Source organism: Limanda limanda, chromosome 10 (assembly GCF_963576545.1).
Source record: "Limanda limanda chromosome 10, fLimLim1.1, whole genome shotgun sequence".
NCBI lineage: Eukaryota > Metazoa > Chordata > Actinopteri > Pleuronectiformes > Pleuronectidae > Limanda > Limanda limanda.
In genome coordinates, this window is record NC_083645.1 from 11039349 (window position 1) to 11051495 (window position 12147).

Consider the following 12147-nt stretch of genomic DNA (forward strand, 5'->3'; position numbering starts at 1 on the left):
AAATCAATTGTGGTAAAGTACAAGTGTTGTGTTTAATGAGATTAGGTCCATCGGCATGGGGAAAAAAAGGTTGTGTATGTATTGTGCATTGTGTATTTTGATACAAACATACAATGTCAATAGCTACAATATATTGGGATTACACTAACAACATAGAAAGAACAGCATTACTAAAGACAATGATTTACACTTAGTCAATGCAAATATCAAAACAGAGTTATAAATAAATTATCAAGAATCACAATCATGTTTTTTGGTATGATAAGATCAAAAATTAATTTCCCCCAAATATTTGTATTTCAACAACCACTTTTGAACAGTTACACATAAGGGACAGTTCTATTACATCGATGGTACTGAAGAAATCTTCATAAATCAATCAACATTCACGTCGTTAATTCTATGATTCAATGTACCTATATAATCATTCATTGTTGGAATTAGTATATGTAGTATTACTGGGGAATGGCTTCCTGTAACCCCACAAGTAACAAACTAAGTGTCAAGTCGTTACAGATTTGCAGGGAGACAATCACATAGGTATATTTCCTGAAAAAAACTAAATAACAGAGCAATGATAGTTATTCAAACCTATTTAACAAATGACTTCAGATCCTGACAAAAACAAAACAGAAAAGATCAAAATAATATTTCATTCAGAATAGCGAAGTGTTTCACAAATAGCCTTATAAAACGCAAGTATAAACAACATTACAATAGGATATCTACAGTTCAGTAGGAAAATTATAGATCAAATCACACCTTGTCAACTCAAAAACAAACTGATTTCATGCTACTACCCAGATCAATCAGTTGGGTACGGTGATGCTTTAGTGCTTTCCAGGGTCGATGTTTTGCCGCTCCCTTTTCTCCCGATATCCTGCTGCGATTGATGCGCTTGCTGCTGCGGTTGCTGCTGCTGCTGTGGAAGCTGCTGCCGCTGCTGCTGCTGTGACTGCTGCTGCTGACTGATCTACAATTCCATAAAGGAAAAATACCAATTTATCATTAGTCAAAACAAATTTGCAGCGCCAAGCTTTTAAAATTAAATACAGTAGAAATGGCCAGTGTGGTTTAATCGAATGATTCAGAAATATACAACAAACATGACACGTTGCAATATTACGTGTTTTTATTAGTGGCATCAAATCATTTGTGCCAATGACCTCGATCGTCGTCGCTACATGATTCTCATTCACACACAGGCTCTAATAGAGAGGACAGGGAATAGTGACATGCATCATGGACACTTGAAATTGAATTGTCGAGCTAAAATGTGCAAGATAACTATCATGTAGCAACAATAAATAGGAAATCTGCTTTCCTAATTTCTCCAGTATCCAGAGACTAACTAATAATAACATTGATGTGTATCGATGCTATTGTTTTGATTATTTAATCCCAGCAGATGCAGATCATTTTGACACCAAGTCCAGCAGACATTGTCCTGATGTCATAATACTACATTATCAGGCAACATGTTTTAAAAGTTTGAGTTATTTTTGCAAAAAAGTGCAGCGCCCAGCTATTGCGTGAAATATACAGTATTTAGCCTTTTCACTAAATGTCACTTTATATTTGTGATTTATAAATAACTGCATCTTCATAAGGCTCTGGTTTGAGTCACATACGCTCTAGTGAAATCAAAGTATTGCGAGATGGATCTCAACTATTACTACATTGTTGGTTTTAAAGGAATTTGGCAAAATACAATCAAGCCAGCCTTAACCTTTGAGCAGTGACACTGAGTCCCAAAATTTTGATTTTGAACAGACTAAGTTTAATATTGTACTTGTGTTTCTGTACTATACCTGCATTCTCTGGTGGTGGTCTTGAACTCTCTCCAACTGCTCTGGTCCCTCGGGGCTGTGGGAATGATGACTGCCATGGAAAACCCTGACCAAAGACAAAGCATCACCTTACACAGTGTCCTTATTCATATTAACAAGCATCCCATAACTTTGCTATAACCCGACAATTGTGTTGAATGTGGCTGAGCTGCAGCATGACCTAATTATATCTGCTCGCTGTCCGAACAGATAAGGGGAGTAGCGAAAGAGAAAAAAAAAGCCTAGTTTCCTTTGAACAAGAGTCACTCCAGAGACAGAGACAGAGGGGCCTTAGAGGACCCTTACCGGGGTAACAGGCTGGAAGTCTCGTACAGGGGGCGGTGCTGCTGCGGCCGCTGCGCCTGCTGCATTGGGCATCCGGGTAGGGAAGTGTGTGGGCCAGCCCTCAAGGCCCTGCGGTCCCACCTGCACAAAGGGACCACAGTAGGGAGGGCTCAGCAGGCCGTTCACTGAGCCTGACGTGGGGTCTGAGGTGCGTCTTTTCTGCTGCTGCCCCTACGAGGGATCATAAGTACACACGTGATCCCCAATCAGTGCACGGCTGCTACGCTCAGCGAGCACAGCGGCCCTGTGACCTTCAACCCTCCTGCCACTGCCTCCCTCTGGGGAGAGTAAATGTTCCAACCGCTGATCCCGAATGCACTGACAAACATGCTGGCTGGAGTGAGGCTCTTGTCCTGGAGTACTGAGTCAGTATTGACTGAACTAAATACAGTCTACATCTAAGTGACTGCATTCTGCCACAAGGGGGTGCTAGTGTGCAGCTTTTACCACAACACCCATCCTTCTGCAAAACGCTTCCTAAAGGCTTAGAGAGGCGACTTTCTTTGAATGCACTGGCCCTGACTGAAAGCACAGCCCAACACAGCACCTATCCACACTGACAGCGCAGCTTCAGTCACCATCTCACTATGTCTGCACAATTACCAGGCTCAGACCTGAGCTGGAGCAAGTACCTGTTTGTGATGCATCTGCAGTCTCTCCAGCTTACATCTCTCTGTGCGTTCTCTCTGACACTCATTCTGTGCCTGATGAAGCTGAACAACACAAACACGGGACACAAAAAAGTTCAAAAACAGTGTAAAAAGGTTGTTACATGCAACTAAATATTTCCTGAATATGCCACTTTATACTGTAAACACATATCTTACCTGATTGGTCAAATTCGTAATCTGACCCTGGAGTCTCTCAACTTGTCGCCTCAAATCCTCTTTTTCCTCATTCATTCGCTCTCTGTCACTCCTCTCTTTTCTGAAGTCTTCTTCAAAGATCTTCACCTGAATTACAAACCAGCAATTAAAAGTCATTTCGGAAATGCAAATGCAGTTCCAGTCGAATGATGTACGACTTGTTGCACGTCTAACCTGCTCTTTTAGTACAGCAATTTGAGTGAGCAGTTCTTGTTTCTTCTGGTTATTTGCTGGGTCTGCAAAGTTTGCCTGGCCAGGTGGTTGTTGAGAGGACGAAGGGGTTTTAAGGTTTAAGGCCTCCTCTAGAGCCTGACGTTAGACAGACAGAAAGAAATATTAGGTATAATGAAATGTAAAAAGAGAAGTTCAAAGAAATGTCTCCATTCCTGATTGCTCCTTATTTCCATCTCTTCCTCACTCACCCGATTGAGACGCTGGATCTCCTTCTCCTGGTACTCTCTCTGTTTGCTGAGGGGCAGCAGCTGATCCTGCAGGTAGCGAACCTTCTGCTTCAGCTCAGTGGTCTCGGTGTTGAGACATTCCTTTTCACCCTGAAACACCCAGGACATTTTCAATAAAAGTTTAGCAAGTTAGCCAAAGAAACCCATTGTAGAGTCTCTACCCTGTCCGTCAACATGGTTCTTTGGTGTCTGAGCTTGGCAGTTTCTTCTCTGCCAGATTGTCAACAAATGCACTTGTGCACAGCCACGTGCATGGGAATGACCAGACTGCAACTAGTATGTACGACAGTGAATAACACATCCCACCTCTAGGAGGAGGCCAGGTACAGCCAGTATTCTGTTACATGTTTTTTTCTTCTGCCTTTCCTGGCTTTAAAATGTTTACACCTACTTATTGTGGCCTTGTATTCTCACCTGTACGTTTTCTATCTTGGACTTGGCTAGCAGCAGCTTCTTGTCATAGTCGCGCTGCCTCTGCTCTCGCTCGGCCTCCAGCTCAAGCACAGTTTTCTGGGACTCCGCCAGCCGTTGTCTGAGATCTGTGATCTGAGGAACAATGTTCAGTATTTAGTTGAGGACAGCATTGACCTAATCCACAAATCACAAGTGTAAGATGCAAATCTCATAAGCACACACCATAAAAGTGATATCAAGTCTCTGGTAAAAACAAACATCAGCGGATGCATGTGTATAGCACCCTCAAAAAAAGTGTTATCATATCATAAAGCCACAGCAACAAGGACGTATTTGCAAACAAACAGTTTTGTTTTTGTGTTAATACGAACAAACCTACTGACGTAAGTGCATATATCTAGTGTTCTGTGGTTCAAAGCCGGCACGATGTCCCTGCCTCAACAAAATGTGAATGTAGGCTTGTTCATGATTGTGGGTGTGCACAGACGTAGGTGTGTGAGTATGCGAGTGTGAGAGTGTGTGTACATGTGTGTCTATGCGGCCCCCTGATTGCACCACAACAGGAAGTCAGCGGGTACCAGAGAGGTGAGGGGAATTCTGGCTCTGAAGTGTGACGGGCCCTGTGGTTGAGTATGCTCAGATAGCGAGCTATTGCAAGGCTGTACCTTTTCCACTGGACAGGCACATAGAAAGCGTGCACACACATGCACGTACACAAACATACACATACACGCAGCAGCCTCATTGCCAACTCATACATCAGTCATTTAACCTCTAAAGGCTCTCAACCCCAAGAGCAGAAAAAATATATTATTAATATTCCATTGATCTCAAAATCCCAAAACTATTATTTTAAAGTCGGGTGGCAAAGTACTTTTTTTCTGTATAGCTTTCAGTAAAGTTGACCTACATTATTTTATGACCTCATTTTTAAAGAGATATGTTTTTATATAAACTAGGTTTATCAAAACTTTTACATAATTGTATAGATAACAGTAGCAATCGTAGGGACATAATTATTTAAGTAATATTAAATAAATTTAGTTAACAGGACACAAGGTGAACAAAGACACCTGCAGCGGCTGAATTGTTTTCAGGGGAAGACAGTACCAGATTAAAAGCAGCCTATTCCAAACTCATACATTGTTTATCCCGAACAAGGACATTTTTATGGACAAGACAGAATAAAAGCACCCAGACATGTGTAAGAGGAGCACTGTACATATTTAAAAATAAAAAGGAGACATGAATACTTGGTGGATCACCCTGAACTGATGTCTTTTTTACAAAATGGAAAAACATGCTACACTTTTAGTTGTGATCTTTGACACAATAGAAAAAGAAAATGTTTTTCAAAGGAATTCGGAGAGAAGGTATTCACTCTCCTACGACAGTTCTATATCAGTCAAGAACACATCTGGGTCTACCCACAGTATTCATAAAAAGCAGTCAAGTCATTACTGTACCTTCTGCTCAAACTGTGACTTCATGGAGTTCCACTGAATGTCCCACTGCTTGTTCACCTCCAGTACCTGTCAGCCGCACCAGAAATTGAAACAAATGACACTCAGCCTATAGGAAACTTATACACACACACAAAGACTTTCCTCTATGGCAAAAGAGGATGATCACGAAGAGCAAAGACTCACATCCTTTCTCTGCTTCTCCAAAAGCTTGATCTTCTTTTCGTACACTTCGACATCACAATGTTTAGTCGGGGTTTTCTCTGTGGCTTTTCCACTCTGGGGGCAAAAAAAACCCACATGAAACATGAAATCAGAAAAATGCATCAAGAGAACATCATTGAATGTATTTCCAAAAAGAGAAAAAATACAGTTTCAAATAAAAAAAAGTAATTGTATGTAAAACGGACAGTGTTATTTACATGAATGTATAATAATTATATTATCTGCTGCGTAATTTTAACTACCTTCTGTGGTGTGAGAGCCTCCATCTTAGATCGCACCGCAGCAGATTCCTCCTTCACCGGCTCCTCTGGAGCTTCTGTATCAGATGTTACAGCAGATGATGCTGCTGCTCCTCCTGCGGCAGCTGCTCCTCCTGTGACGAGCTCCTTAAGTTTCTGGTTCTCCAGTCTGAAGCAGCAAGAAAATGAAAACGATAGTACATGTGAACAATGACCCTTACGAGAGCCGGCTGTAGTGTTGGGTCAGTGACAGGATGAACTTTGGGAAGAACCTAAAACTCGCGTAGGTTGAGTGATGCCAAAAGAAAGGATTGGAGTCACCCCCCTTAATCAAAAGTAAAAGTGTGGTCATCAGCATCCTTGACACAACTGATTGAAACAACATTCATGAGAAAGTGAATGAAAAAAAAATGAGGAATAACAATGAGATACAAGTGTCTGTATTGTTTAGTTACCTTGTAAGAAATAAATATATAGATATTAAATATTTTTGTTCTTTATGATTTTACTAAAAATGAAGTTTCTTCCAGTATCTGGAAGAAGCAAAACAAAAGCAAGTCAAATTAATAGAGAGGTAAAACGTTCACCTCAGGTGTTCCAAGTCTTGATTCCTAATATGATGGTCATCCTCCATTTTCTTTCGAAGGTCATTGTTTTCCTGTCTGAGTTGCTCACAGAGAGTCTGGAAAACAAACACAAGGATCACCATATTTAATAGCATTCTGTATAATAATATATCGATAACAACAACTTCTCTCCTATATGCCCTAATAGAGCTAAATTAACTGCCTAGACCACAATGCTGCAATGTAAAATGTACTGATATTAGACTGCTGTATATGAGTAAAGCTCGCAAAAAAACACAAAACTTGGGAGGAATTACTTCCCACGTCTATGCCTTAAAATGTATGATTTGGTCCTATAATCTTTATTATCATTCCACAAACTGACTGAAAGTTCATAGATAAAGTTTTGAAAGTGAGACAAAAATATTAAAGTGCACAACATTTTTTTAACGTGTTTAACCCATCTCATACAGTCGCTGTGTTACATACCTGTAGGAGGGAGGTCCTCTGTTCATTCTTTTGGACCTTTGAGGAGAGATGGTGAAACTCCACAGCCATGCGGCCGAGGTGAGCCAACAGCTGGTTCGGGTTGGACTCCTCTGCGAATATGCTGAAGGAGCTCTCTAGTCTCTTCAGCTGGCTCACTAGCTCGATGTTCTCCTGAGGCAGGGGGGGGATAACTCCCTTCACAGAGCCGGCCTGGAGGAAAACCACACAGGTAAACAGTCGGCACTTCCTCTTTAGCTGAGGACAAGCTTACAATGACACTTCAACCAGTTCAAGACCGACAGACTCATTTTGTTATGAAAAGCAGCCACTGATATATCTGGAAATTCAAACCAGTTTGTCCTGCTCAAAACAGTCATTGTGAAAAGTGTCAACAAAATATATAAAAACTGTGTCAACTATCCAAATGATATGAAAAACTAGTTATATTAGTTTTGACAACACGTGAGCCTGAAACCTTCTGGTACTGTTTCCTATTAACACATCCCCTAGGATGTCTGTGAATCAGCTGTGTAATTCTATTCAGTTATAATCCCGGACTTTCCCACGGCTGACTCAGGCTGGAGCTATCAGTATTGAGTTTGTCAGTGAGTCACTGCACCAAGGATATGTTCTCATTATGGAGCAAATATCTAAACAGTTAAATATTTTTTAGTACCACAAAAATGGGACTTCCTGTGGTTCTCTGGAAAATTATTTATCTCATTTTGTGCCAAAAAAAGTAATGTACGTACTGTCAAGGCATTTGGAGTCTTCCCCTCTGATAAGACCTCCTGGAAAAACCAGAAAGTATATATGTAGCCCCCTAGTACATGCAGTGTCCAAACAGTAACTGATTCAATAAACTTGCAAGAATAAAGTAAAAATTTAGTTGAGAGCTGCCAAATGTTAAATACTAATATTTACAGTTGTTTCTGCCTCAAACCAAAGCTCTCACACAGAACAATGTACTTACGTTGGGCTTCTCAGGCTGCAAGGTCTTCCCTAAACAGTTTGTCTGTTCCTCCTTCTGCTCTGCAGTCGCGTGTAAACAGGGTTTACCTGAAACAAGCCAAAGCCTTAATACAAGTTACAGTAAAGTAGAATAGTGTTGTAACATGGATACAATACTGTACAGATTATGATCCACACAAATGAAAATACGTTAGCAGATTACATCTTTACCATCAGGTCTCTGGAACCTACTCGGGGTCTCGGTTTGGACCGCCCCTCCCATACACAGACTGGCAGCGAAGCTGGAGGACTTCAGGGCTTCGTTATCTCTCACTAGTTCTTCCACTCGCTGCCGAAGCTTCGATGCCTCTGACTGAGACTCTTCCAGCAAATCTCCTGCAAGTTTTAGACAATTCCTTAAATTTCACTTCATATAACACTTAACTTATCTTTTAAACATTTATTTTGTCAACACAGCATGAGCAGAATAGAAGTTTGGTGGGACTTTATTGGCAAGTAGCTCTGCCTTGGTGAAGGACAAAGGGAGCCGGTAGCTTGGTCACTTCATTGACACGCAAGTTTTTCAACACACTGCCAAACAAGATCCAGTTTTACTAGATTCCTCTTCAGTTACTGGCCAATGCCCTCCCTTCCGCATTTGTATACTTCGACTAGGAACTCATTATGTCATCTGTCATTGTTATTGATGATTTATTGTATGTTTTCCTCCCTCAACAATATTTAATTTAGCCCTACTACAATTGCAGACTGAATACAGTTTCCTGCAGTTTACAAACAATAATGAAGAAATCAATGTCCGTGTCTGTCAGATCTGGGAAATAAAATCCTCAGGAGTGAAGACAAACAACAGATGTGCAACGCCAAAGAAGAGCAGGAAATAAACTGCATGTCCAGAGCGTTTGGGTAGCTCTGCTGTTTTTGGGAACCCACCTAAGCTCTTAAGTCCCTTCATCCGCTCCCTCAGTATGTTGTTCTCCTCCAGTAGCTGTCGATAGCTGCTTCCCCCTCCGGCCTCCTCTCTGGCCTTGACCTCACTCCCACCTGGATCATAGATGCGGTACGGGCCTTTCCCTTCCATCGCCGTTGCTCACTTCCTAAACATGGTCCTCTGAACTGTGAGGGGGGAAAAAAGACAGTTATTTAGAACTTAATTTTTTACTACACAGAAGATTAAAAAGCATGACAAACTCAAATAAATGAGCTGCTGACCTTTACAGAAAATAGCGCTGATAGTAAAGTCTCTAAACATAGAGGACGGGAATCTTGTGCCTACAATCCTTGGTGACATGAGACGAAGCTACAGAAACAACATAATTTCGAAAACAAACAATCACAATTGGAAATATGAAAGTAAGAGAGGATCAAATTTCAAAATGCCGTTATTCCTAAAGAGGGAGGTGACAGCTGAACAGAAGCAGTCTCAACAGTATAAAAACAACAAACCTGCACACATTACCTCTTCATTCTCATGATCCTACACTAGAAATCCCTTCAAACAATAGCTGACAGCCGAGGAGCAGCACCACCACATAGAAACACAGAGAGGGTGTTGATGCTAGGTTTTGTTTTGCAGATTAAATAAATGTCATCTCGTAAGACGTCCCACTGTAGCTGCTACACCCACTTTGTCTCAGCTAACAATATCCAAGTGCTAAACTAGCGCCGAAGCTAACTGGAGAAAACCCCCCATGGAATCCAATGAAACAAAACAAACACAGGCAGCTGTGCGAGGACAAAAGCAGCAGCAGCATCCCTCCCCCCCTGCCAGAGAGGAACATATGGCAGCGATGTGCTTACGTGTGTCAGAGCTAACATATGACAACAGCCCATCCGAGAGCGGAGGAAAAGGGCACAAAAGCCGGGGAGAGGAAAGTCAAACGTCCGGTGAACCAGGCTAACAGACAGCTAGCCGACCCGCCGCAGTCCCACACAGCCCCATCCGGCTAACAATAGCTACCTCGATTGGCCGGAGAAGGCTAATATTAGTTTTCGCTGTTGTCATGCAAATCGCTAGCAACATCCTCGTTAGCTGCGGGCTAAAGCTAACGCTGGATGACAGTGCGGGACCGGGAGCCGCCGCCTCGCTCCTCTCGCTGGTCCGCGGAAGGATAAAGAGGCCTGGTGTCGCGGTGAAGCGGCCCCGGGGAGCGGAGCGGGGCGGCGGAGCGGCGGGACAAAGAGGGCTCTGGGCCGGGTACCTTTCTGCTGGCGGCGGCCTCTCGTCTCCTCTCACAGCTAATGCGGAAGTGCTGCTGCTCGGTACTGTAACCTGGGAAATTCCACCTCGCGTCGTTTGATGTAAACAGCCCGCGGAGTGACAACGGCGCGGGCCAATCAGCGGGCGGCGCTCGGTCAGCGGGAGCCAATGGGAGCGATGTAAACACCGGAGCGAGACGGCGCACGTACTCACACGCACACGCACGCACGAACACATACAAACACACACATACACAGAGCACTGAGTTTAACTATAAGCGTCCTCACATCGTGGTGTTTAAATAGTAGTTTTTTCTATATAAGGATTTTATTTAACACAAGGTCATTCAGGTGAATCGGTGGAATTAAAAATAACGCTCTAAAGTTATTCTTGTTTTAAACCAGAGCCTGTTTAAATGTAACCCACGTATCTCTCCTTTTTTACATTACATTACATTACATTTCATTTAGCTGACGCTTTTATCCAAAGCGACTTACAATAAGTGCATTCAACCCTGAGGGTACAAACCAAGAACAACAAGAATCAAGACAGTAAAATTTCTTCGAAATAAAGCAAAACTACAGAGTGCTATAAGTAAGTGCCATTTTAGTGCTACCAAAGTGTTAGTTTTCAAAAGTGGTTAGTGTTTTTTTTTTTTTTTTTTTTTTTTTTTTATTCAAGGTACAGTCGGAAGAGGTGTGTTTTTAGTTTTCGACGAAAGATGTGTAAACTTTCAGATGTCCGGATGTCGAGTGGGAGCTCATTCCACCATTTAGGAGCTAGGACAGCAAACAGTCGTGATTTTGATGAGTGTTTAGCTCGCAGTGAAGGAGGAACGAGTCGTTTAGCTGAAGCAGAGCGGAGTGAACGTGCTGGTGTGTAGTGTTTGACCATGTCCTGGATGTAAACTGGACCTGATCTGTTTACAGCATGGTATGCGAGTACTAGTGTTTTGAACCGGATGCGGGCAGTCACTGGTAGCCAGTGTAGGGAGCGGAGGAGCGGAGTAGTGCGAGTGAATTTAGGTTGGTTAAAAACCAGTCGAGCTGCTGCATTCTGGATGAGCTGCAAAGGTCGGATGGCAGTAGCAGGTAGACCTGCCAGGAGGGAGTTACAGTAGTCGAGGCGTGAGATGACCAGGGCCTGGACCAGAACCTGCACCGCCTTCTGAGTGAGAAGGGGGCGTATTCTCCGGATGTTGTAAAGCATGAATCTACAGGACCGCGTTGTTGCAGCAATGTTGGCAGAAAGGGAGAGTTGGCAGTCGAGTGTCACACCCAGGTTCCTAGCAGTCTGAGTGGGGGTCAGCACGGAGTTGTCAAAGTTAATAGTCAGGTCATGGGTGGGAGAGTTTGTCCCTGGAAGGAAAAGTATTTCAGTCTTGTCAAGATTAATCTTCAGGTGGTGAGCGGTCATCCACTGAGAGATGTCAGTCAGACAGGCAGAGATTCGAGCTGCTACCTGTGTTTCTGATCGGGGAAAAGACAGGATTAGTTGGGTGTCATCAGCATAGCTATGGTAGGAAAAGCCATGTGAGTGAATGACAGAGCCGAGAGTGTTGGTGTACAAAGAAAAGAGGAGAGGACCCAGGACCGAACCTTGAGGGACCCCAGTAGTGAGAGGACAAGGTTCAGAAACAGATCCTCTCCAAGTTACCCGATAAGTGCGTTCGTTGAGGTAGGAAGAGAGCAGGGAGAGGGCAGAGCCTGAGATACCCAGGTCCTGAAGGGATGAGATCAGGATCTGGTGGTTCACTGTGTCAAATGCAGCAGAGAGGTCTAGAAGGATAAGGACAGAGGAGAGAGAATCTGCTCTAGCAGTGTGAAGCTGCTCAGAGACAGCAAGGAGGGCAGTCTCAGTTGAGTGACCTGCCTTGAAGCCAGACTGGCGAGGGTCAAGAAGATTATTGTGGTTCAGATAGGAGGAGAGTTGATTAAAGATTGCACGCTCGAGAGTTTTGGAAACAAAGGGAAGAAGAGAGACAGGTCTGTAGTTATTTACTGCAGACGGGTCGAGGGTGGGTTTCTTCAGGAGAGGATTTACTCTTGCCTCCTTCAGAGAATTAGGGAAACAGCCATTTG

General features: G+C 43.0%; 1 protein-coding gene across 6 annotated transcripts; it reads right to left on the bottom strand.

The window, feature by feature from the left end:
• Positions 1–13: 13 nt before the first annotated feature.
• tnip1 (TNFAIP3 interacting protein 1) lies at positions 14–10152 on the bottom strand. Of its 6 annotated transcripts, XM_061079846.1 has the most exons (19): positions 9326–10022; positions 9079–9166; positions 8800–8982; positions 8080–8244; positions 7871–7956; positions 7650–7688; positions 6898–7107; positions 6430–6524; positions 5846–6011; positions 5565–5657; positions 5382–5447; positions 3916–4047; positions 3463–3591; positions 3215–3349; positions 3002–3127; positions 2807–2887; positions 2136–2345; positions 1812–1896; positions 14–973 (listed from the first exon to the last, which is right to left on the bottom strand). In XM_061079846.1, exons 3-19 carry the CDS (start codon positions 8945–8947, stop codon positions 831–833), a joined length of 2109 nt encoding a protein of 702 aa, XP_060935829.1. In that variant the 5' UTR covers positions 8948–8982; positions 9079–9166; positions 9326–10022; the 3' UTR covers positions 14–830. The 6 variants fall into 6 exon arrangements, with proteins under 6 accessions (XP_060935829.1, XP_060935832.1, XP_060935828.1 ...); XM_061079849.1 differs by lacking the exons at positions 9079–9166; positions 9326–10022 and adding an exon at positions 10068–10152 and having other exon boundaries at positions 2136–2255; XM_061079845.1 differs by lacking the exons at positions 9079–9166; positions 9326–10022 and adding an exon at positions 10068–10152.
• Positions 10153–12147: the final 1995 nt, after the last annotated feature.

Coding starts and splice junctions, on each gene's coding strand:
- tnip1 (XM_061079845.1), bottom strand. CDS start 8,947: ATGGAAGGGAAAGGCCCGTACCGCATCTATGATCCAGGTGGGAGTGAG. Junction 7,957..8,079: donor TAGGTTCCAGAGACCTGATG/GTAAAGATGTAA, acceptor GGCTTGTTTCAG/GTAAACCCTGTTTACACGCG. Junction 2,346..2,806: donor TGCAGATGCATCACAAACAG/GTACTTGCTCCA, acceptor GATCCCTCGTAG/GGGCAGCAGCAGAAAAGACG.